At 38.7% G+C, this 26,392-nt stretch overlaps 4 protein-coding genes across 6 annotated transcripts; all 4 read right to left on the bottom strand.

The window, feature by feature from the left end:
* On the bottom strand, positions 9 to 4,811 carry LOC18785562 (anthranilate synthase alpha subunit 1, chloroplastic). Its single transcript, XM_007218887.2, has 11 exons — positions 4,664 to 4,811; positions 4,051 to 4,223; positions 3,763 to 3,952; positions 2,839 to 2,990; positions 2,372 to 2,487; positions 2,035 to 2,281; positions 1,885 to 1,941; positions 1,637 to 1,789; positions 1,339 to 1,419; positions 872 to 958; positions 9 to 773 (listed from the first exon to the last, which is right to left on the bottom strand). The coding sequence occupies exons 1-11, from the start codon at positions 4,809 to 4,811 to the stop codon at positions 450 to 452; spliced, it is 1,728 nt and encodes a 575-aa protein (XP_007218949.1). The 3' UTR covers positions 9 to 449.
* On the bottom strand, positions 6,877 to 10,928 carry LOC18787234 (probable zinc metalloprotease EGY2, chloroplastic). Of its 2 annotated transcripts, none has more exons than XM_020558441.1 (12): positions 10,568 to 10,928; positions 10,412 to 10,496; positions 10,216 to 10,335; positions 9,833 to 9,886; positions 9,630 to 9,737; positions 9,297 to 9,371; positions 9,111 to 9,216; positions 8,905 to 8,998; positions 8,281 to 8,434; positions 7,781 to 7,988; positions 7,382 to 7,542; positions 6,877 to 7,282 (listed from the first exon to the last, which is right to left on the bottom strand). In XM_020558441.1, the coding sequence occupies exons 1-12, from the start codon at positions 10,723 to 10,725 to the stop codon at positions 7,034 to 7,036; spliced, it is 1,572 nt and encodes a 523-aa protein (XP_020414030.1). In that variant the 5' UTR covers positions 10,726 to 10,928; the 3' UTR covers positions 6,877 to 7,033. The 2 variants fall into 2 exon arrangements, with proteins under 2 accessions (XP_020414030.1, XP_007219012.1); XM_007218950.2 differs by having other exon boundaries at positions 10,412 to 10,484; positions 10,568 to 10,927.
* Positions 11,341 to 14,280, bottom strand: LOC18784564. 2 transcript variants are annotated; one of them, XM_020556330.1, is made up of 6 exons: positions 14,081 to 14,280; positions 13,690 to 13,785; positions 13,505 to 13,618; positions 12,240 to 12,510; positions 11,991 to 12,116; positions 11,341 to 11,854 (listed from the first exon to the last, which is right to left on the bottom strand). In XM_020556330.1, the coding sequence occupies exons 1-6, from the start codon at positions 14,102 to 14,104 to the stop codon at positions 11,631 to 11,633; spliced, it is 855 nt and encodes a 284-aa protein (XP_020411919.1). In that variant the 5' UTR covers positions 14,105 to 14,280; the 3' UTR covers positions 11,341 to 11,630. The 2 variants fall into 2 exon arrangements, with proteins under 2 accessions (XP_020411919.1, XP_020411920.1); XM_020556331.1 differs by having other exon boundaries at positions 11,723 to 11,862.
* Positions 21,215 to 25,263, bottom strand: LOC18784874 (auxin transporter-like protein 2). The gene is made up of 9 exons (XM_007217882.2): positions 24,731 to 25,263; positions 24,331 to 24,527; positions 24,026 to 24,211; positions 23,811 to 23,923; positions 23,512 to 23,695; positions 23,302 to 23,399; positions 22,581 to 22,788; positions 22,109 to 22,366; positions 21,215 to 21,669 (listed from the first exon to the last, which is right to left on the bottom strand). The coding sequence occupies exons 2-9, from the start codon at positions 24,505 to 24,507 to the stop codon at positions 21,454 to 21,456; spliced, it is 1,440 nt and encodes a 479-aa protein (XP_007217944.1). The 5' UTR covers positions 24,508 to 24,527; positions 24,731 to 25,263; the 3' UTR covers positions 21,215 to 21,453.

Here is a 26,392-nt window from a genome sequence, read left to right as displayed (position 1 = left end):
GGATGTTTAAAAAAACCATGGGTGTTTTTCTTTTCTTATTTTCCCCCCTTTCTGAAGACCTGAACATAAGCAAAACCCAAACCACGCCACTTGAGCTAAAATCAGATGCAGGTTTATATTTTTACTGTAAAATATTTTTAGCCAATTGTGATTTGAGGTGAATTTAGAAAGGAGATTCAGATATTTCAGAATTTTTGGGGCAATCCATTAAATTGAGTTCGAAATCCGAACCGTTTTATTATATTGAAAGGTAAATATTATACAATATCATGCGTATTATTCCTACTCCTTTAAGAGTTCTGCCTTTGGTTACTGAACGCGTATTACGAACTATGTATGCTATCTTTCTCTTGACAAGTTGACATTAACTGTGGGTGCCTGAGAACTTCACTTCATAAACAAGTTGTTGAAGGTCACAGCTCCATCTACTTGAGCCATCAAAACAGACATCATTGATCAACAAATGCTGCCTCAGCCAAGTCGATGGCACGAGCAAGACCAGCAGCTTTGTTCTGGCACTCTTGGTTTTCGTCATCGGGATCACTGTCAGCCACAATACCAGCACCAGCTTGAAGATGAGCGACCCATTCCCGGCGCTGGCTGGCATCTTTGTAAGAGTACAATGTGTCGAAACGGGATCCTGTTGTAAACACCATGGTCCTTAGAGCTAGCGCAATGTCCATATCACCAGAAAAGGAAACCGCTCCAAATCCACCGCTGTACGGGCCACGCCTTGCTACCTCCAGCTCATCAATCAACTCCATGGCCTTCACCTACATTAGATCATAAACGATGATAAGATTGAGGAGAAGATTTCTAAAACTTTAGGAAGGTAAATTGCAAAGGGAAGAAGTAAAAGTTAACTGGCAACCTTTGGTGCACCACTAACAGTTCCGACAGGCAATGCAGCTCGCAAGGCATCCCAACAAGTGAGATCATCTTGCAGCTCTCCCGTAACCTGCACCAGAGATTGTGATATTTTCACTGGAAGCAGATTCTAAGTAATTCTATACCAAAAACAGATTGTAAAAGTAATTTTTTCCTTAACTATGGAACATTTAGAAACCACAACATTTGGATCTGAGTGCACATTGTGATCAAAGGAAGGAGAAGAGGTCGGAATACAAAAGCCCTAACCGACCCCAAACTCAACCAAATCGGAGAAAGAGGAAGTTGCCGGAAATTTATTTATTAAAAAATAAAAAATAAAAAGATTTCACAAACAATACATCAATTTCCTTCCATTGGCAACCTAATGTCGCACATAATTTGAACAAGTACAGAGAACTGCAGTGACAAGTCATTCCTTTAACATCATCTAAAGGCATAAAGTCTTACCGTGGAGCTTATGTGCATTACATGGGAATACCGTTCAATTTCCATCAATCTATCTACCTTCACGGAGCCGAATTTGCAGACCTATTTCAAGCCACATTACCAATACAAGTTTAAAATTTTTGACATTTTAGTTTCCAATAATCAACTTGAACAAGCAACAATGGAGTATGCATAACATGAAAGATGACTTGCAATTACTTTTATCCAACCAGGACATTATATATAAGTTAAGGAAGAGCTGAAAGTTGAGTGATTGCACAATAATGTTCACAAGATTAGGTAATTGTTTAAGAGAAACCTTTCCAACGTCATTCCGACCCAGATCAACTAGCATGATGTGCTCTGCACATTGCTTTTCATCATCAAGTAGCTGCTCTTCTAACATTTGATCTTCTGCAGTTGTCTTCCCCCTTCTACAAGTTCCAGCTAATGGCCGATTGATTATCTTTTTCTGTTTATCACATTAGAAATATGAACATTCCCATTTCACCAAGGAAAAACACTAGAAAACTAAACAAATGTATAAAAATTGTATGTTATATTTACCTTTTTTGCACTCATTAGAATTTCTGGACTTGAAGCAACCAGGATACACCCTCTAGCCTACGTGGATATAGATAAAAGTCACCATTGTAATCCTAAACCTACAAATATTGGCCAAACCAAAAAGAGATTCACAAGGAAAAAGACACAAACCTGCAAGTAAGTCAAATATGGACTGGGATTTACAGTCCTCAAGGCTCTATAAACTTCAAATGGGTCAGCAAATGTTCGGCGTTCAAATCGTTGACTTAATACAATCTGGAAAATATCCCCTGCGACTATATGTTCTTTTGCATGATTTACTATGTTCTTGTAAGCCTCGCTTGTCATGTTTGAGTTCTTTAATGGAGGACCAAATTGGCGAGTATGTAGATTCATGGAACCTGGAGATAGCCTTGGGCTAACAATTGCAAATTGGATCAATATGGTCTAAATGAAACTACAAAAGGAAAATGTACTCATAGATAAAATAAGTACAACAGTTACTCACACGTCAATGTCGTGTACTCTAGCCACTAATTTCTCCAAACGTCTTACTCCATCTGTATAAGCTTTCTCAACTGAGGAGTACCGATCTAGCCTCACCCAATGAATCGCATAAACTCTCTGAAGTGAAGAAAGTTACTAAAGCTCATAAGAACCTCAACAACCCACAACCGAGTCATAGTAATTAGATTACCACTCAAATTTTGAGAAAACCATTCATAGGTAATTGGCAATGAAAATTTTGGCATAGGCCTCCTTTTTAATGTGGCTCTTAATGAGCCAAAATCTTGGGAAGAATGTAAGAGCATCCAAAGAATAGATAGGAATCAAATGCTTTCCTTCTTGTTAAGAACAGAATTATGAAACCTGTCTACGGTCATATTTGAAGAGAATGCATGTATGGCAAAAAGATAAGGAAAAGGTATGCATATCAAACTTCGTGTAAAAAGATTTCTGTAATCGGAAGAGTACCTTCTCCACATGATCAAATACTATTACATCATCATACAGCCCTAAATGCATGTCTGGAAGATTTCTGTCATCCTTGGGGGCCTTTGAGAATGGCAGCCTTCTTCTTTCCACATACCGAACTGTATCATACGAAAAGTAACCGACCCAGCCACCTATTCATAAACAGTTTCTCATTAAGTGTGGTTCTAGGAACTGTAAAGAGAAACTACTATTGTTAGAATAACAAAGGAAACACCAATTACAGCATGCAAAATATGACCAACCAAATGGATCCTAGTAGTAGATTCTAGATAAAGATGAGAAATAAAGAAGTGTATCAGTCCAGCATCTAGTTAATGCTGGCTTTCATCAACTGAAAGCCTGCAATTCGTAAGATTCTTTCAGAGAGCAAGAAACAATTGGATTCAAAATTTAAAATTACTCAGAAATAGCGCAGAGCCATTGAAGGCGGTAAGAGAGTTTTGACAAAAATATGTACATATATTGGTAGAGATATATCTCTACTTTTCAATGTCACAAAGTAACTTCCTCTGTAGCGTAAGTGCCAACTGCCAAAGCTTCTCTACGCACACACAATAGAGTGGTTATCCTTGCATTCATAACATAAGAGTTGAAATTGTGAAGTAACTTCAAAGGCTCAGGTTATCGAAAACTATTTAGTCAGTCCAAATTGACAACCAATGTTCTTTCTCCTGTGCATCTAATGTCAAATATACGTTGTTCACGGGACAATACAACAATTTAATGCTTTATCCTTTCCATATACTTGTAGACAACCATATTAGCTTGAGCATAGTGAATCTGACAAACAAATTTGGAAATTCCAGTAGCATACAATCTAGCAGAAAATCTCTTAATCACAACTATGATACTTAGCAAGGTATTATCATAAAAACCTATAACTCATAAGCTCACTTCTCTTACCACAAAATGCATCTGGAAGGTCATCAATAAGTTGGGGACTCCAAGTCTCTGAGATTCTTCTTGGAATAGCCATTGGATCCTCTACAACCTCCTCAGTCAAACATCTTTCTTCATGATCCATTATCGTCACCTTATTTTCTTTCGCCACGATTTCCATTGTTGGTTGAGCTCCAACAACACTGTAACGCCCCTGGTATATCCAATGCCACACTGAATTATGATTTACAATCAAATAGACCTATGAATTCAAAAAAATAAGTATCAGAGCATGTTTAGCAGAATTGAAACCTGATTGTTTTGCTCCACTGACTCAAAGAGAAAGCTTGGAGCCTCTCGATCGTCTTCCTTAACCAAGCATCGGTACGCCAGAACTGGAGTGAGGTGGTCAGAAAAAATGCATTTGGAAAGGGGAACCAAATTTCCCTTCTTTGAAGCTTCCTCAAACTTCTTTACATCATTAGCTGACAAATGAAAATCAACAGTAAACAACCAGAATAAAACAAAACTTAAAGTCCCTCAGAACCAAAGCTCTACATAATTAGACTCAAAACATATATGACAAGAGGTTGCTTTCTTTCCATTTTCTAAACTCTTCCTTCGCAATTCCATTAAGCCTCCCTCAAAACAGTGGAGCAATTAGAAAATAATTTGTTCTTGATGTTAATTCTTTTCTTCTTTTGTTTCAAATCAAATATACACATAAAAGAAAGACATTTGAAATTGGTAACATTAACTTAAGTAGTATAAATTTCGTTTCTTTCCCGTCTCTTCTGCACCCAAAAAACGTAAGTAAATTAAAACAAACAAAAAATAGGAAGTCTTTTTTTAGCTTTTGTTCTCTATTTCCCGCATTTTCTAAGCAACCAAACGGTGGAAATAAAGCAGAGAAAGGTCAAATAACCTAAGGACTGGTTCGAGAGAGAGCAGCATTTCGTTCTAGGGACACATGCAAGCGAAGTTGAGCTTCTGCTCGAAATGCCGATGACCGGAACCGGAGACAGCCGGTGGCTCGCCGGAACCAAGCGCCGAGAGATGCACGGGGCTTGCATTCTTACAAGGGAAAAATGGGGTCTCTCTCTCTCTGTGTTCGGTGTTTGTGGTGGTGCTCTGGGGTGTGCTCTCTGCGAAAAATGGGGTCCAACTATTGAAACTGGACAAGTACCAAGAAAAGTGTGTGCATGTAACAGTTTGCTTGTTCTTATTTATCCTTGTCTTTTTTGTTGCCTTTTAAATGATTTTTTTTACCCTTAATTTTCATTTACATTTGGGAATTGTCAAAATTTTCTCTTTGGGATTTTTTTTTCCCCTTTTGATACGAGTTACTCCATTTGGTTTGTCACCAACCACTTCATGCAAAATTTACAAATAGGTGAGATCAGGCGTAAGAGCGTTGGGATTCAGTCAATCAATGTCACCAGATTTGGCATTTTCAATTTACATCATGGTCCTGCACTATGAGTTGGTCGTTTTCTTTCATTATTCCAAAGGGGAATTCGAATTCAGAATTCGTTTAATAACATTGGAAAATGAATTTAGAATTTTAAAATTGTCAATTCATGCACGTGAATTAAATCAAATTGTTGAAATTTTGAAGTACACCCTTTGGAAGCTTTGTGGAGCCAAGGCCTTTGGGCCCATACATCTCCTCTCTTCCTAGTGCACGGTGCCAAGTATCTGAAATCTGAATAGGCAACATTTTTTTGGCAAATAGATGGTAACATATTTCCTTAATGAGGGAAGAAATAAACGGTACATTTCAATGCCAATTAAGAATCATATTTTTGGATATACAAATCACATGCCAAATATTGTTATGGCAATTGAACGTATATGGAGAAGAAAGCAGAGTGTATAGGAGGGACTAATCTTATCCAACAAAACAGGAAAAACTTATCCAATAAAATACGAAAAATGTTATCAAAGCAAATAGTCACCTACCTACCCCTACCCCACCCTACCCCTATAGAATGCATCCTACATTTTTAAGGGTGGTATAAATTAAACATTAGCTCAAATATATCATTTTTTGTAATTATCGTGTAATTGTTGCTTGTAAAAATAAATTAGTATTGATTTTGAAAAAAAGTTTTTTGTTATTATAACCCAGTCAGACGAACTGGGTTTGATGATTTTCGAATTATTATTTTTTGGAATTGCAATCATTAATAACAACGCCGCTCTCAAATTTTAGAGTTGGCATGGTTTTGCTATATATATCATACATGTCTGTCTGTGGTCCCGTAATGAGGAAATTGAGCACAACCAATGAGAAATTGTCCTTTCGGATCCCCTTTAGAGTTTGTTCACTTTGCCAGTTCCCCTGCCAACATCTGAAAAGCGTTTTTAATTTTTGAAGGCATGTTCTTTTTCTTTTTTGGCAAAAACTAAAAACAAAAGCAGAAAAAAAAAAATGGTGTCCGTATTTTCTATTATTATACACTCTCGTTTGGTACACCGTGTTAGACTCTGGTATGAGTAAATAGTCAATGTCTGGTGTTTGGTGTTAACTTGTATTATTTAATTACTTACTATTTTATACGGGTTGGGCTTTTAATACTCTCCTTACTCGACTAACTAATACAACTCACACACTCTGATTTAGATAATACACGCTTAATTATACAGCTATGGAAAAAGAACACACACGTTTATGTGAAAAATCCGACAACATTGTTTTCATCTTCATCTCCCTAGGGTTCTTCTCTGCTATCTTCTCCAAGGTTTTTTTACTTCACTCTTCTCTGGGTATCCATCTCTCTCTCTCTCTCTCTCTCTCTCTCTCTCTCTCTCTCTCTCTCTCTCCTCTCTCTCTCTCTCTCTCTCTCAAAAAATATGTTTCTTCCCTCTTCTTCTTTCTTCATCTTCTCTTTCTTTATATATTTCCTCTTTTATTAATTTTTTGTGAAAATTAGGTTATGAGTTTTTTGTAAAAAAATAGTCTAATTCGATGTTATCCGGAATAGCACCAAAACATAATGTAACTTAGTCAGACTATTTATCCAGAACAACACCAAACGCCTTATAATATTATGGATACTCTCCGGAACAGATTAATACTATCCGATAGAAATTAGTCAGTATAGTCCGACGTACCAAACGAGAACTAGAATCTACTACACAAGGTTTTTTTTATTTATTTTAAAAAATCACTTTTATTAATAAATAATAATAATTCACGTGAATCATTTGAAGAAGAACTACATGCTATATAAGGATGTTGTATGTGTCAACTAGAATCTGAGCCAATATGTATGCACGAGTCAGTTTTCCCTTAGAAACTTGTAATGACTTCCTCTGTGAAGGGAAAGGGGTAAGGTAAGCATACCAGCAACCCCAGGAACAAAACTAATAGGCCAAGGCCAACATACTTATCGTCAGGATCTGTGATCTCCTCATAGAGGGGAGCAATCGGACCCCTCTGCAAGAAGAATATCAGAGCTACCCAATAAAATGCCACATCACTAACTAGTGATGATAATCCGAGCAGCGCGATTGAGGCACCTGTGATGCGAGTTGCAGCCTGTCATATGAAAAGACCCATCATCAGTATTATTTTACATCAGATTTCCAACTTCAAGCTTCTAGTTTAAGTTGTAATGAACTTGAAATGGCCGCATACCTTTCTTCCCCATATGGCAAAAGAAATTCTCCCCCCATCAAGCTCTCCTGCAGGAATGCTGTTAATGGCATTGATAACGAGTCCGGCCCATGCCCATAGCAGCAGAGGGTTAAGAGATATGGGAGTGCCTTCCTTGAGCGCATCACCAAGAAGAAGCTTTGCTATAAAGAAAAAAAAATGTCAGAGTCAATATCTTCTCTTAAGGAAACAAAGCCCTGATTTTGATTGTTGAAATAAAGTCAATTCCCTACATAATCAGATTTGGTGATTGAAATGAAAAGTTAAAATAATCCACTATTCTAAGAGCTATGGAAGATTCAGCCACACTTGAACATGCAAGCACATTATTGATCACATAAAGCATCTACATGCCATTTATCTCTAAAATAAAGTGCTTACCAATACCCCCCACAAGAAAGCACTCGTGAAAAACAGAAGCATCGACAACAACACCGATACCATCGCTAGGTGGTAAGAAGAACCCTAAAAGCAAAAGAACAAAACCCAAGGAAAATCCAGCCAATGGTCCTGCTGCTGCAACTTTCAGAAGATCTTCACGCTTGGGTACAATATTTATAATTCTTGTAATTGTACCAAAAGAGCCTATCTGCCAGCAAAAAGCTCATTAGAAAAGAAAATTGAAATGTATCAGTACGCACACCTAGAAAGCAAGAATGTCTGCCTCGTGATACACCATGCATTTTGTACATTAAATTTTCATTTCTATACTTCTCCTAGCACAAGTAGATGATTCCAGATGGTAATCAGCCTTACATGCACACATACAAACAGATATTTACATCTATGTAACTTGTCTTATAATAAGAGAAGAGGGGGGGGAGGGGTGGGTGTGGGGGGGTGGGGAAGGGGGGGCAACCACATCTTCTTATGAAATTCACCTGCCAACTAGGGACGAAGTATGGCACTCCAAGCATGACTCCAGTGTTTTTTGCAACTAAAACATGGCTGAGCTCATGTATCCCCAAAACAGATGCAGTTACAAGGGCTCCAGGTAGACCATTCTTTAACAGTTCAAGATTATCATAAGCTGACCTGGGACATTAAAAAAACGACGTCAAATAGCAAAAAGAAACAATAATGTTGTCCCAGGTAGTCTTCTCAAAATTTAAAATAAACGCTTAAAAAACCAACATATTAGAAACCATAACTCAAATTTAGGGAAAGAAAACTAAATTAGCAATTTTCTTAAGTAAACTTTATCAACAAGGACAAAAGTGAGATGGAGGAGACTTGTGGAAGAGGACAAGGGAAAAGGGGGGCATATCTGCTGAATTACTTGTCCTTGCACAAGAAAAGTTGGCTCAAAGTAAAGTAATCACATATACAATGGCAAATAACATCATGCAGACGTCTGTTTCAAACAAATTAGCAAAGAGAAAAATCTCCTAAAGTATTTCAGATCATGAGTGTGCTCTATGTTCAAAAGGATATATATATATCTAAGGGTATAGGTAAATAAGAAGATTAGCATAATGAGGATACAAGAAAAGAAAATTGCATACAGTAAATTGGATTGCAATTCAGGAACATTTCGAAGAAGTAGAGTAAACAATGTGACCAATCCAAAAGCACCAGCTGCAAACCATTCTGGGACCGCTGCAAGATTGACACCAAATCCATCATCGTAACAAATTGTAAGGTTTAGAAAATGATTTCTGCCTACAATTTCCATGGAAATCCCGTAACAGAGCAGTAGCTAAATAATCACCAGTTGACTCTGGCTGTAATGTCCTCCGTGGAACTACAACTGCCACTGGTTGATCATCCTCAGGATTGACTAGAAGGAAAAGCTTATATTCATCCCCAAACTTATCCTGCAAACAGATTGTGAAGATGTTAACAAGGAATCGGTCATAAATTTGAACAGTGAAACTAAAGAAGGATAGAAATATACCTGCATTCTCTTTGATATCTTTTCGTAACTTTTGGCAGCCACTCCTCGCAGGTTTCCTTTAAATAGTACTCCAGCCTGGCAGAAGTAACACAACAATCGGAGATGTACAACCACACGGGCTAGAAAGCATATCTTAAGATTTCAAACGCTTGCTATATTATCAGCATTTTTTCAATTCCTTTCTGTAGGATAGTTTAAGTCCACGGATAAGCATGTAAAAGTTCCTACCACCCATCCATATTGTCATTACCCAAGTTTTCTTTTTCACTTATTTCCAGTAGAGAAATGATATAGACATAAAAAGGTAAAATGAAATTTAACCAGTCAACTTACCTCATATGGATCCTGGGCTGTCACAAAAAAGGTATCAAAGCCAAAAACTTGGTTCTTAAGAATATCAAGTGTTTCCTTTGGAATCCGGATTGATTCACCCTGCTGTGGCTGTTTAGGAAATTATTAAGAAGAAGATGTTAAAAGAAGAGATGAAAGGAAGAAGTATCTTCTCATATAGGAAAATTAAAGAACTTCATAATCACCTTCACACCTGGCAGAGGTGATCCACTAGAAACTTCTACATTATTATCAACATCCTGTTTCAAACACAACCTTAGCGCATTAAGTATCAACAGAGCTAATTTGAATACCCTGCTCATCAAAATAAATTATTTATCGTCGATGTCTGTAGTAGAGAAAGATTGAATATTTTATGAGAGAACAACTTTCAGGCAGGTGGCCTCTTCTGTTGGGAAACTGATATCTGAAGGACAATTTTATGACATGATTTCATGCAGGACCACCAAAGGTCAATATTTTCATGTATAACCAGTGAATGGGAGTCAATAAATAATTATTATTAAGAAGTGAATCTAGAAACTCCAAGATGTAAAGGGAAGATGAGTTTTTCAATGACAGACAGTACCTGCACACCAAATTCAGCCTTAGTTTCAGCATCATTGTTTATTTGGTCTACAACTATTGGCGGAGAATCAAGATGGGGTTCCTCAGAATCTCCACCTTCATTTTCATTTACTTCTTTTTCCTACAATATCAAGATGAATGAGAAACATACTAATGCTGAGAAATCAACACTAACAATAATAAAATTGAAATTGCACCTCATCATTATTGCTATCTGGTTCGGTCTGCGTCTCACTCAATCTACAAACAACCTCTTGCTTCCTCAAATTTCTAAATTTCGCACTATAATCAGATTCCAAATAAGAAGAAGAAAACAAAATAATTATTTGATGAGCTCATACAGAGAACCTTACCTCGCAACGTGGTAGAGCTTCAAACTGCTTCTACGACGGTGCCGTTTTCGCCAAGAACCCATCGAAGCAGCCAAATAAGGCTGAATACGAAGATCGCAGCAAGAGCTGCACTGCGATAAGGGGACGAAATTCCCGTGAAAAGTTGCCGATAAGTTCATTTCAATTGAAAGATAGTCAGCGAGAAGCTCTAATTCAGTTGAAACCCTAGCGCCATTGAAACTGAGATAACGAGGGTTTATAGTTTGAGAAGCTTTCGTTTGAAACTTTGAAGCTTCGGAGTGTCGATGAGGCGAAGGAGTCTTATCCTCACAGAAGCATACAAACGCAGAGGAAATATCTGTTTTCCGTTTCGTTGGGTTAAATACGCGCGTAATGATATCTTTTATTTCTTTTTGTTTATTTATTGAAATTTGAACCTCGGATTACGAATCAGGATCATTCGAGCATATTAAATAAAGTCCCTAAATAAATTATTTGATTTCGCCAAAAAAATGATGTTTCAATCTGTGGTAACGAAAAAGGAATATACTTTCCTCTTTATCAATTTTATCTTTATTATATGAAATTTTTTTTTTATTCGATATTGGAGGAGAGAGTTTGCTCACACAGACTATCAAAGTGTTGTGAGGTTTTTAATCAAACTTGAAGGAAACATAGCACAGAAGTGTTTCAATAGTTGTCTTCTTAAGCAGTGTAACAATTTTTCTCTTCTTTCCTTGATCTTCTTGTAAATCAAAATGAAACGAAAGGCTGAATTTTAAGATGGAAAAATAAGTGCAACGACAAAGTATAGAACATAAAAAGCACCAATCAGATCATTTACATAAGCACCAACAAACTAACTGACAAAAGCACCCACAATCTTTCACTCTCTTCTTGTAAATGTAATTTGGGTTCCAATAGCTTTCCAAAATGTGCATTCTCTTCTCTAGAGTTGCACTGGTTAGCATCGAATATCGGCATGATACCTATGACTGACACAACACCATATTCGAATAATCTAGTATCAGTGTCACCAAAATATGTGATTTCTAGACAAGACTCCTATTTATACATATTACAATTACGACATCAAAGTGAAAGAGCTTTGCATATCTTCAGGTCTCACACCCCACCCTGACTTGCGCTTCCTCTTCTCAGCTGGCCTGATAAGTAATTTACCTGACTCTGCCAATGGACCCGGTTGTAGTTCCACAGGACCTTCCCCATCATTGCTAAAAGCCCAGCCATAGCACGGTTTATGCCTCCGCGGTGCAAGGGTATCTACCGGGAGACACTCCTCAGCACCTGCAAAACTAGTGCACATTCATAAAGGAGTGGAACTGAAATGATAAGAGTATGAATGAAAACTGCCAATGGCTGAAACTGTAACATCTATAAATATTTAGGAATAACTTCTCAGCTGGCCTGATAAGTAATTTACCTGACTCGGCCAATGGACCCAATTTTTGTTCCACAGGACCTTCCCCATCATTGCTAAAAGCCCAGCCACAGCAAGGTTTACACCTCCGCAGTGCAAGAGTATCTACTGGGAGACACTCCTTAGCACCTGCAAAACAAGTGCACGTTCATAAAGGAGTGGAACTGAAATGATAAGAGTATGAATGAAAACTGCCCATGGCTGAAACTGTAACATCTATAAATATTTAGGGATAATTAGACAATCATTTACCTGTAATCTTAATCAGTGATGCATGAATAAGTCCATTAGTCTGTGATGTAGAGTCACAAGCATCCTGAGTCTGCAATTTGCTGTCCACAGCCCCTGAGAAGGTAGGTAGAATAACAATGCTTGAGGGCCCTACTGCTGCTGATGCATCATCATACGGAGCAGCATCATCTGGAGCTGCATCATCTAGTGGAGCAGCGTCATCTGGTGGAACAGCGTCGTCTGGTGGAGCTGCATCGTCTGGTGGAGCTGCATCGCCTTGTCGAGCAGCATCCTTCAAAGAGTTCAAACCAGTATTATGACTAATTTTATACAATTAAGAGCAACACAAGTCAAGGTGAAAACCAAAATAACACCGGTGAATGCTGTTTTAAGGCATAAAACTAGTGCAATCTCACTGAAACATCAAGTAGAAACGAAGAGAGAAAACTAGGATAGAAAACTCAGAGCTTTTGATTTTTCTGCGAAATGAATCTTAGTAGATTGAAAGGACGGAGTAGGAGATTGCCACGGTGATGCAGTAGGGCATATAGTAGATGAACCAAGAATTCCAGGGCCAGAATGTGGAGGGACATAATATTGACTATGAGGTACACTCTGATGGGCCAAAAAAGAACCAGGGTGTTGAAAACCAGAACCACCTGAATTACCATAATGACCACCAGGTAACCAGGTTGATAGAAAAATTGGCCTGAACCATAAGTGGAATTACCTTATGAACTGCTACCATGTCTACTCTTATTATATCTGTTTCTGAAGTTATTCCAGCCTCTGTAATACCTGTTTCCCTGAGAACCACCTCTGGAATTCCATTGTCTATTAGAAGACGAACCATTATAACCTGAAGTACTATTAGAATAACTGTGATCTGGAGTCGGATGCTGATAACTCTGATCCTGAGAATATGGAGAACCTTGGGTTTGATGAACAGGAGTTAACTTGGTCTTTGCCATCATAGCAGTAAGGAGTGGTGTGTTCATGATAGATGCAGCTCTATTCACTTTCTTCAGCAAGAAGTAGAGCGCGAAGCTCAGAAATAGTAACAGGTACAGGTCTTGCTCGAATGTGAGATTTAATTCACCAGGCTACCAAATTAATGTCATTAAGATAACGTCTTCGTCTGAAGCCACAAACCCAATAAGAACGCCAAATCGAAGAGAGTAGGAAGAATAAATCTCAAGGCAGCAAGAAGCCCCAATTTTCCCCCAGCACATTGTACAACAAACGAAGCAACTTTAGCACACAACAATAACAAGCAATCAACTTACCCTATTTTCAGCACCATCTTGTTGTTTTTCAAGAAGCTGCTCAATTAGGAGTTTATAAGAAAACTCTTCGATAAAGGGCCATCCTTGGTCTGGAGATCCTCGCACTCCATAAACCTGAAAGCAAAACCTTTTGATACGTCAAACAAAACCCAGAACCCAAAACTCTCAGAAAACAATGAAGCCACCTTCAGTAGCTCTTTTACTGTGGCACGAACTAGTCTCTCGTCAAAACCCATTTCACGGGTCATAGCATCAATGGCTGCATCCATGCGGGAATCCCTCTGCAAATATTAAGTGGAGTAGAAAATAAAATAAAAAACGTGTGAGAAATCAGCTGAACAAAAATTTGACTTTTCTAAAAAAGGAAAAGAAAAAAAAAACATAAGAAGAAAATGTGAGAGCATGGCCAAACAAATGCAGGTCGGATTGAACCATCCGAAAAGGAATTAGGAAAGACAAACATAAACTTGGGAAAGAAAAGGAATGATGGGGTAGTAGGACGAAGAGGGTGCGCTTGACTAGTGAGAAAGTGAGGGAAAATACGGGAAAGTGTGAGAAAATTAAAAAAGGCCAAACCTTTCTGGGTCGTCCTCTAGCCATTGTCACGCTCAGTCGAACAGAGTCTGAAGGCCCAAATCAGCTACTATTTGCTTTTACTCGAAATGGAAACCAGCAAAGGAACTTGGAGAGGTAGGTGAGCTGCGAACTTAGTACCTTGAAAATTCCTCCAAAAAATACACTTCAATCCAGGTGAGAGTCTGATCATTGCATATCAAGTGTTTTAGAAACCCATTTGAAATAAATTTTTAGCACCCTAAAGCTAAATCCAAGCTCAATTGTATTGGGGCTTCCGGTTGTGTTAGTTCCTATGCTGGGCTAGCCCCAACTTCTTATATCTTTGGGCTTGAGCTCGGTTATCCATTTCTTTTATCCTTTTCGCAATGAGGATATAATAATTGCTTTACATAAAACTTCATAGATGTTTATGTTGGCGTGACTTGTGGATATTGACTTACTTTCCTTACACACTAAGAATTCCTATTATAATTGTAATTGATTTACTTTAATTCCTGATTTCCTACTGTAAATAGATTTAGGAATTTATTATTTACTTACCCATTCAGGTTTTGTTGTATTATAAATATGACCTCCTACAAGGAGAAGAATACACAGAAAATTCCCACAAACAAATATTCTCTCATAGTTTTCATATTTTAGCATGGTATCAGAGCGGCGATCTTGGGATTGCTGACTCTAGTTTCTAAACCCTAGCCGCCACCATGGGGGAGGATGACTCTTCTAATCCTCATGGCGGTAGCACCACTGCTTCCTCCTCTCCTTCTCAACCAACCATAGCCGAGTTGAGTGCCCAGGTGGCTCAACTAATGCAGATGCAGACTCAGACCTCGAAATTGATCCTAAATCAGGATCCTACCAAGACGACCCCGACTTTGACTCAGACGACGACCCCGACCTCGAATCAGACGACGACCTTGAACCCGAATCAGACAACGATTCCGACGACAATTACCTATGAAGCTTCCGCTGCACAGATTGGCATAAAGTTGGATGGCACCAACTATGCCCTATGGTCCCAAGTTGTAGAGTTGTATATCTCTGGCAAAGACAAATTGGGATATATTAATGGCGATCTTCCGCAACCTCCTTCGACTGCTCCAACGTTTCCTCGCTGGCACACCGAGAACTCTATTGTGAAGGGATGGCTTATCAATTCTCTGGAGCAGAGCTTGATTGGCAATTTCATTCGATTTTCAACGGCAAAAGCAGTGTGGGATGCAATTGCCACAACTTACTATGATGGCACTGACACTTCTCAGGTTTATGATCTGAAACGACGAGTCTCTCGTATGCGACAAGCTGGTGGCTCCATTGAAACCTATTACAATACTCTCCAAAGCTTATGGAGAGAAATTGATTTTCGTCGTCCAAATATGATGGAGTATGAAAGTGATATCAAGCGCTATAATGATATTCTGCAGGAAGATCGAGTTTACATATTTTTGGATGGCCTTGATGATCGTCTTGATAAGGCCCGAAGTGATGTTCTTCACATGACTCCATTCCCTACTGTTGACCAAGCTTATGCCTATGTTCGCCGTGAAGAAGTTCGACAAGCAGTGATGATGGGTTCATCCGATCGAGCCACTGGTGCTGGCTTAGCGGCCAAGAGTGCGCCTCGATCAGGTCCCCCTACTCGTGCCGGCCAGCCCCATAATTCCTCTACTGCAGCCCACCTTCAGATCCAGTCATATGCTACTGCTGCTGGTGCGCCACTTCCTAAAACTATCCCACCTTCCCGTCCCAAGGCTCCGACTGATGGAAGTGGTTGCACGCACTGTGGCAACCTCAAACATACCCGTGACACCTGTTTTAAGCTAAATGGTTATCCTGATTGGTGGGAGGACCTCCGCGCTCGCAAGCTCAAAGAAACTGCTAGTAATTCTGGCCGTGCTGCTCTTGTCTCTACCGAACCCTCATTAGCCTTGTTCCCGCAGGTAGATTCTCCTGATCGTCCTGCGCTTCCGGATGTCTCAGGTAACTGTGGTTATGCATTTCATACTTCTGATCTACGAGATACTACTGGTTGGATAATTGATTCTGGCGCCACTGATCATATGACCTTTGATCCGAATGATTTTTTGCACACCACTACACCCCGCCGCACAAGTATTGCCAATGCAAATGGAGTTACCTATCCTGTGACAGGGGCCGGCACTGTTGCCCTTTCACCTTCTCTGTCCCTTTCTAATACTCTACTCGTTCCATCTTTGTCCAATAAATTAATGTCTGTGAGTCAGGCAACTGAACAACTAAATTGTTGTGCACTAATTTATCCCAATTTTTGTTTACTACAGGATATTCTCACCAAGGAGATCATTGGGCGTGGTACTAAAAGAGGGGGGCTGTACTATGTGGATGACTTCAGTATGGGACGTGCCAATAGTGTGAAGCATCCGTCTGATGACAAGCACCGACAAATTTGGCTCTGGCATCGACGTTTGGGGCATCCATCTTTTGGTTATATGAGACACTTATTGCCTGAATTGTTTTCTGTATTTAAGGACTCAGATTTTAAATGTGACACTTGCATTTTAGCCAAGAGTCATAGAGCATCCTATCCTTTAAGTATGAATAAAAGTACTATTCCTTTTGCTTTAATTCATTCTGATGTTTGGGGACCCTCACCTATTTCTACTCATTCCGGTATTCGTTGGTTTGTCACATTCATAGATGATTGTACACGGATGACATGGCTTTATTTGATGAAAAATAAGAATGAAGTATTTTCCGTGTTCCAATCTTTTCACAAACAGATGGAAACACAGTTCAATGCTCGAATCCAGATTCTTCGCTCTGATAACGGTGGAGAATTTGTTAATCATGATTTTCAGACTTACTTCCAGACACATGGCATTATTCATGAGACAACTTGCCCCCAGACACCACAACAAAATGGTGTTGCCGAACGGAAGAATCGTCATCTCCTTGAAACAGCCCGTGCACTTCTCATTGGTGGCCATGTTCCTCGTCATCACTGGGATGATGCTATTGTCACTGCTGTCCACCTTATCAACCGCATGCCATCTGGGGTCTTGAACTTCAAAACTCCATTACAAGTGCTCGCGCAACACGGGCCTCTGCCCTCTGTTTTGGTGCTTACCCCTCGCATTTTTGGCTGTGTGGCTTTCGTTCATCTCCACAAAAATCAACGAAGCAAACTTGATCCATGTGCGCTTCGTTGTGTTTTTTTGGGTTATGCCACTCATCAGAAAGGCTACCGATGTTATCACCCTCCTACCCGGCGAACCTATGTCACTTTGGATGTCACCTTTCTAGAATCAGATATGTTCTTCTATGACCCAGCATCCAATTCTACTCTTCAGGGGGAGATACCGAGTGAAGAGCTCAATTGGAGCAGCTTGGAACATGAGGAGATTCATCTATGCACGAAGATTGCTCTCGGCCAAGAAACAATAACAATCGATCGTCCCGAGTCTGGCACGTGCGAATGCTCTCTGCCAAACAACGATCGATCGCCTGACCCTTGCGAAGATGTTTTTGATGCGAGTCATACTCTTACAGATAACTCAGAACAACAAGATGAAGACCCCCCCTCTCATTCAACAGTACCAACGAACCAATCTCCTGAGAATATCTTTGAGGTAAATACTCCTACTAGACTTGTGCATTTAGAGGATAAAACTATTGGATATCAATTACCTTTCAGGCAAAATCGTGGGAAGCCACCAAACCGTTATTCACCTGATATTGGCAAGACATCCAAGTATCCAATTGCAAATCATGTATCCACTGAGAAGCTGTCTGAACCACTCAAGGCTTTTGTGCATCAGTTGTCTGCTATCCATATTCCAACCAAGGTCTCTGAAGCATTGAAAGATCCTAAGTGGGTCCAAGCTATAAAAGAGGAGATGAAAGCTCTTGAGAAAAAATCAGACTTGGACATTGGAGACTATACCACGAGGAAAAAAGACTATCGGATGTAGATGGGTGTTCACTATAAAACATAATGCAGATGGATCTATCGAGCGATACAAGGCAAGACTTGTGGCAAAAGGGTACACACAGACCTATGGTATAGACTATGAAGAAACTTTTGCACCAGTTGCAAAGTTAAACACCGTCAGAGTCTTATTGTCCCTTGCAGCTAATTTGGATTGGCCACTACACCAGTTTGATGTAAAGAATGCTTTTCTACATGGCGAACTCACGGAGGAGGTGTACATGGACATTCCTCCTGGATATAATACTACTCAGAGTGGAACAGTTTGCAGGTTACGAAAAGCATTGTATGGATTGAAACAGTCACCACGTGCATGGTTTGGACGGTTCACCATGGCAATGAAGAACAATGGTTTCAAACAGTGCAACTCAGATCATACTCTGTTCTTGAAACATCGAAAAGGGAAGGTAACAGCATTAATAATCTATGTTGATGATATGATTATTACTGGGAATGATAAACAGGAAATATCACAGCTACAAGACTATTTGGCTACTGAGTTTGAGATGAAGGATCTAGGTGGACTCAAGTATTTCTTGGGAATTGAGGTGGCTCGATCGCAGCAAGGCATATTTCTCTCTCAAAGGAAATATGTCTTGGACTTGTTGACGGACATAGGAATGCTAGATTGCAAACCTGCGGACACTCCTATTGTTCAGAATCATCATCTTGGAGAATATCCGGATCAAGTTCCAACTAACAAAGAAAGATACCAAAGGTTAGTGGGAAGATTGATCTATTTGTCACATACTCGACCAGACATTACTTATGCAGTGAGTGTTGTCAGTCAATTTATGCACTCTCCAAGTGAAGACCACATGAATGCAGTTCTTCGGATACTTAGATATTTGAAGTCTGCACCTGGAAAAGGACTTATGTTCTCAAAGCATGGTCATCTAAATATTGATGGTTATTCAGATGCAGATTGGGCAGGTAATGTAACAGATAGAAAATCCACATCGGGTTACTTCACATTCGTGGGAGGTAATTTGGTGACATGGAGGAGTAAGAAACAGAATGTAGTAGCTTTATCCAGTGTAGAAGCCGAGTTCAGAGGCATGACTAAAGGGATTTGTGAACTTCTTTGGTTAAGAAAGCTGCTTACTGAACTTGGGTATAAACCTACATCCACAATGAATCTCTTTTGTGACAACAAGGCTGCTATAGCCATTGCACAAAATCCGGTTCAACATGATCGTACTAAACATGTTGAGGTGGATCGACACTTCATCAAACAGAAGCTTGAGGCTAAAGTGTTTCAGTTTCCTTTTGTGAAATCCGATGATCAATTGGCGGATATTTTGACAAAGGCAATTTCCAGTAAAGCATTCCACAATTCACTGGATCAGTTGGGCATTGGCGACATCTATGCACCAACGTGAGGGGAAGTGTTGGCGTGACTTGTGGATATTGACTTACTTTCCTTACACACTAAGAATTCCTATTATAATTGTAATTGATTTACTTTAATTCCTGATTTCCTACTGTAAATAGATTTAGGAATTTATTATTTACTTACCCATTCAGGTTTTGTTGTATTATAAATATGACCTCCTACAAGGAGAAGAATACACAGAAAATTCCCACAAACAAATATTCTCTCATAGTTTTCATATTTTAGCAGTCTAGAGTTAAATGTTCACCTAAAAAGAAAGAAAAAGCAAAGTCCCCATTATTAACACACTCTTCACTTCACCTTGGTTCTTTACTTCTTTATGTTGGCTTCAATTCCACAATTCACCACACTCAATGTTTTAAGAGCACCTCTGACTGATGTGTTAAAAGTGCTACATAAATTTTCAACAGTTAAAAATGATTTTTCATTTCACTCCAATCAATATGTTATATGTGACTTTCTACTCTTTACTGTTTATAAAAAAGGAAAACGTTATTTTGTGTTTTTGGTGCTCGTTTGACCACTCTATGAAATTAGTCATGTCATTTTTCACCTTCTGATTATGTCTTAAATTGTGTGATAGGATTGACCAATACTTGACAAGACATGACCCGCTAATGGAATAATAAGCATGAACAATTAGTGTCAAATATAATAACTCAGTTTTGACTCAAAAAAAAACTTGTTGAACTGGTATTAAGTGAAGACACTGACTCATTTTCATTATCATCTAAAAAAGTCTTTTTTCCAACAGTCTGCGCAGTCGGCAGTGCAAATATTAATGTTACAATTAAATGCTTTTGTAAATTGCACCAATTCATAATAAACAACAGATATCGATGTGCTAATTACTAATTGCCAAACAACAAAATGCAATGATAATTTTATAATCTAATGGTGCGTGGAAACGATACAGCTGTGGGAAGGAAGAAAAAAATGAGTGAAACATAAAAGATAGGCAAGTTAGGAACTGGTTCCAATCACAAAATCACATCAAAACCAAACCTTATCGAAAGCTTTAGTCTTTCTAAAACATGTTCTGCACCTTACGATCAACCCATCAAATTGGAGGTCAGCTTCACCTCAAGATTAGAGTCCAAGCTTAGAGGAGATTTGGGTTTGGTTTCACAATTGGATTATGAACTTCGATAATGGAGTTTGATTTTGTTGTTACCTAAAAATGGTTCAACAAGAATTAATCTATAGAAGCGCAATCGCATCAAATATGTAACATTTTGGAGAATGAGAATAGAGAAAATATCGAGTAGGGCTAACTCATGCGGCAGCTCTAAGTCTCGCACCCAAACTCACTTCTTTGTGAGTGATGAAACCCCGTATGAGACAGCCATACTCAAGACTTTGGACATTTGTAACAGATTTTGAGCTGACCCTCAAACATGTCCAAATCACTGCTGAGTTGCACTCCCATTCCACATCATCAAGTAGTAGCCCCCACCATTTAAGTTTGACCAGTCAAACCTATATCATACGCAACACAATTAGGCGGCAAAATGACAAGCGTGAATTGGGTTCATATGATTGAGGAAAAAAAGAAAAAAAAAATAGAGGTAGTGAAAGGAGATTAATTTCAGATTCTTCATCATCACAATACATAATACGTTTTGGGTTCATGTGGGCTCGCATGGAAAGGTGTTTGATAATAAACAGAAGTGAATGTGGTAGCCATGTGAGTCATATCATCAGATGCCCGGATTGGGTTCTCTCTTATAATCAAGGGTAGTCTTTTTTAAAAAAATTTGTAGGCACCATGTTTATATTAAAATCAGCAATGGCCTTTGATAATTGATTGCACTAGCATAGTTGATTAGATAGAAACACTTATAAAAACAAACAATGAAACACAAAAGAAAACATCTCCAACTCCAATTCACCATTCACAATAATGTACTGATATTTATAGAGGCTACACGGAATGACAAGGCTGATACAGCACAACCATTTGTGGGGGAGAGATGCTGATGCCTCCCTGAGAATGATACAAAAGAAAACTTAGTGATGTACTGGTGGGGAGGCTGAGACTTTGGGAGGGCACTGGTAGCACTTGGCGAACAACCCAAAAGTGTCAACTTGCTTGATGAAGTTGGTCATGCTAGCCCACCCACCGAATCCGAACCCGACTATGAACACCCACACCACTATAAATGCGTTCACCACATACATCCCCGTCCAGCTCGGGAGGAAAAATGGAAGCTTCTCTGCCGCATTCTGCACACACGAAAATTACCCGATTGCAGTTTAGTAATGTAATTTTCTGCAATGCTGTATGATTAAATGAGTTGCATACATAATGTGTTGGATCAGATCACATGCCTCACTGTGAGCTAGTTAGGGAGTATGACCAATAATGTGGGTATGTAGGCCCAACTTAATCAAAGAGGTGAGTTTGGCCTAACTTATTACAAGATCAGAATAAGTGTGAAAGGTACCACATACTGCAAGAAATGGAAATTTCACCAACCTTATCCAGGTCACACAAACATTTAAATCCCAACCATTAATAAAACTTGTGGGGGGGAAAAAACCAGCCTGTTGCATTGGAAGTCACTTTCAACTTCCAAGGATTACTATAGAAGTAAAACTGTATATTCCATGAAACAAGACTCAGAGTGCCCTGTTCTCTAATGAGGCTAGATTGGAGCATTACCTGACGAGCAGATGCAGATCTGAAAGTGAGCATATGGGCTAAGGCGGGGATGATGTAGACAGTGAAGCTCACCAAAAGAGACCCAACAGCTGAGTTAATGGGACCAAAGAAGGGGAATATGATGGCCAAGAACCAAATTGGTATCACCACAGGCAACCTGGCAAGAGCCCTCAAGCATATGCTCTTGGTGTCATGCATTCCTATGACTTTCTCCCACACAAAATACAATGGCGTACAAGCAAACCCAAATGTGATAAACTGTAACATGCCAACCACATGAGAAAAAATTACATCAGCACAATCAAAATGTTCTCAATCAATCCCATGCTTGAAAATTATGCCTATGAATTGAAAGCAGCAAACCATTATAAGCTTAGGCAATAACAACTTTCTACATGTTCTATTAACAAAGTGGCAAAATGGCTAGGAAACAACATGTACAAACAATTAGAGTCTTGAGAAGGATCATCACCTGGTGAATAAGCATCAAGGTGACCCCGGCATCGCGCCATTTATTCCGGGGAAGGAGGGCAAAGGCGTTTGAGTGAGTGAGGAGTTGGTCCCCAAAGGCCCAGTACACAGCAGTTGCAGATGGAAGGGTGAGAGTGAATACATAGAGGGTAGCAAAGAGATATACATACTTAAACTTCTGAGGCTTCCACATTGCATGCATAATTTCCCTGCAAACAATAACATGATCCTGCAGTAAAAATCTAATCTGGATACACAGCTTGCCCACCACAATTGCACTAAAGTGCTTTTAGAACAGAAAGTTCTGTTTTTCATTTTTTATTTTTCCTTATCTACCTAAAAGCTTTATAATAAAGAAATTAGACTTTATGACTAAGAATATATAGCAGAAAGATTATTTTTCTTAATTCAATGGTAAGGTGTTGTCAGTGACACAAAGTCAAGATTATCTATAACGTAAATGAGAATATATTTTTTAATATACACCACAAGGTGCACAATCACCATCTTATTCGAGTTTTATTCTGTCATTTTCATTTTCCTGTCATGATATTCTCTTCTCTCACCAACCCATTAACGGCAAGCAAAAGCTGCATAATGAATATGGCCACTGTGTAAAAAAGAAAACCATTCTGGAAAAAAAAAAAAAAAAAAAAGAGGGAACATCATGATTATATTATTTCAAATTAAACAATAAAAATATAATGAAACTAAATACTCACACAGTGACGGCGTGGCCGCCGAAAGTGTAGAGTATGTTGGTGGCGCCAGTGAAATACAAGACCATTCTCTTTGGTCCCGAGTGTGTTACACCCTCAGCCTGTAAAGCATGTTTTAAATCTTATGAAGAAGAAACAGAGTCGAAATCAACGGAGGATAAAGAACAGAGATATGACTCTGGAACAATCAGGACCGTTGATGAAACTAATTACCTGGCCATGAACTATGGCTGCAATGGTCATATACCAAGCAGTGTAGGTGGTCATGCCAAGCCCAAGAAAAGACCAGATTCTGTAGTTGTGGAAAGAGGGTATGAACACAGTGGTGGCACAGCAAGCTCCGAATATGTACGTCCATGTCCTCTTGTCCAGATTGTCATTTATATAGTATATGTTGCTGCATAATCACCCATTAAAAAACCCAAATCAGTAATTAATTATGTATTAAACAGAACAAAACCCATGTTTTAATTTTGTCTATAAAAATTAGTCATAAAATAAAAAAGACAGACCTTGCACAACCTATGAGTTGGATAACAGATCCAAAGAGAAGGAAAGTGCAGTTGAAGGCCAATCCAACGGCTTTCCAGTATGGACCCAGTAAACCATCTAACACTTCAAACCACTGCTCAAAAATTTTCAAAGAAAGAGGTTACTTTTTTAACTTTCTCAAGTGGAAATGGTTTTGCATTGTGAGAAATGTTGGAAGCTAAGTAGTTTACTTTACCTGTATGACATGGTTCTTGAAGCTGACATTTTCTTTTTCTTTTCGACTTCGGTACTCAACGTAGAGAATACTGATCAGATAAGCAGTCCAGCTTCCCAAAATACCATAAAAAATTTGGAATATGATGCCTGAAAGCATGCCCAGTTGGGAGAAAGAGTATGGCAGAGTGAGCAGAACCTGAGCAACCTGTTTTTTTGTTTTTCATCAAAACCCATCAGAACAGAAGAATGTTCAATTATCAGAGAGATAACTCAAAGATAGTACTTTAATATTTGAATTGTGACTTGGGTTTTTGTTAAATTTACCTGATTTGATGCACAGCTAAACCAGGCATCATAGACGGAGCCACCATGCCAGAGAAAGCTTGTGAGGCTAAAAGCAGACTGCTGATCTGGTCCTTCTTCTTCCTCTCTGTCATCATGATGATCAGTTTGGTTGAAGCTTGAGACTATGGCCTCCTCTGCTTGTTTCTGAGGTTGCATTGTTGACAGGTGAAATAGATCTGCAACATGTAGCAGACAGATTAATCACTCCAACAAGTTAAACCAAAAAAGGCAAAAACAGAGGGCTCAACTCAAAACAAAATAAAATTTTATGTGGATGAAAATTTGTGAAAAGAAATAAAGGAAAAGCAAACAAAAAGAAAAGTCATTTCCTGTAACCAAGTAGAGAGAAAGGTACCCAAGTCTGAGAGGTTTCAGTTACCTTGTTGGGAAAAGAGAGTTTGTTTGAGATTTATAATGAGGAAGCAGGAGGAAAGGCTGAGAAGCTTTTTATGGAAATTGGACAAATGTCAGGCTCTTCGCAAATCGTTTACTTTCTTCAACTCCTCAGTCGGGGAGAGAGAGTGCTTTATCTCGTTTTCCCTTTCAACGAAAGAAACCAGAGAAGCATGCAGAAGCAGTGCCACTGCCACTTGTATTGGCCGTTTCACAAAGATTGTCACTTTGGCAGTTGCCTTAAATACTGAAACTTGAAGAAGACTTAACTCAGACGCAGCCAAATTCGATAGGTTAATGCCCTCTCCCCTGTCAATGGGCAGAGTCTGTGTGGCAGAGCCAAAGAGAAGCACAACAAGTAAAGGGGGTGTCTGCCTCTTTTAAAGAAAAGAACAAGAAAACTTTGAGTTGCTGTTGTTTCTTGGGGATTGATTTCTGGGCTTTGAGAATAGAGATCTGACAAAAAGGAGCACCTGAGGCTAAGGGAAGAAGAGTGGCAGAAAAGTGCACTGCTTAATGTTATTTAAGGAGCAATGTTAATTACCTACCCTCTTATTTTTCCTTTATTACTTTTCTCATTCATTTTATTCCACGTGTATTTTACTCGCACACAACTCAAAGTATTTAGTATGTTCAATATATACACATTAAGGTCTCGTTTAGTTCATGAGAAAAGAGACTTGGGGATGAAAATCAATTATTTTCCCATATTTAGTAAGTCCAGGCATGGGAAATCGTTGTCTAGCCCATGGAAAAGTAGAGGGAAAAGTGAAATCATCCTTCCAACTTGGGTTTTGTTTTACCTCCTCATGAAAAAGTTTGAGAAAATGAACCAATATTAAATAAACATTTTTCATTACCATTTTGTCCTCATTAACAATTTAGAATTACAATATATCATTAAATGCATTCTTTTTTTATTTAATTTAATATGGGTATAATTAAAAATTTATACAAATTTTGTTTTCCATTCCTACTCAAAACAAATATGGGAAAGGAAATAAAGTGATATCTCCTGATTATTTTCCTAACATTACCAAACGTGAGAAAGGAATCTTCCATTTCTCATCCCTTGGGAAATGATTTTCCCTCAAATTCATTCCGTGAACCAAACGGAGCGTAAGTGAATGGAGAAAGTAAGGAAAGACAAGAAGAAAAGTAGTTAGCATTCCTTTTATTTAAGAAACAAATTTCAAACACAAATCTATGTAACATTCCTTTTATTTATGCTACGTGAATTTCACTCACACACAAATTTATGTACTTAATTTTTTCAAAAATCTCTTTATTCTTTTTACAATACATAGATTTCTGTGTGGGTGAAATACACGTGGCATAAAGTGAATTGAAAAGACAATAAGAGAAAAGTAATAGAAAATATCGCTAGCATTCCTCTTATTTAAGAAATAGATAAGACAATTTAATTACCACAACACCAAATTTATACTCTTCTCTCGATGTCTCAGTCTCTGTGTTTCCATTAACTGTTGCATAAATCTTAGCTTCAATCAGTGTACTTACTGAGATTCATTTTTAGGGTTCACATGGTGCAAGCAAAATATTTATACCATGAACCGACAAATGTGCTGGTAATAAGTCTCTAATTAAATTCAAATGCAAGGTGATTACAATCATTTTAGGGTTTGCT

This window comes from Prunus persica, chromosome G2 (genome assembly GCF_000346465.2).
Source record: "Prunus persica cultivar Lovell chromosome G2, Prunus_persica_NCBIv2, whole genome shotgun sequence".
Classification (NCBI taxonomy): domain Eukaryota; kingdom Viridiplantae; phylum Streptophyta; class Magnoliopsida; order Rosales; family Rosaceae; genus Prunus; species Prunus persica.
This window is presented reverse-complemented; position numbering and strand designations above follow the sequence as displayed.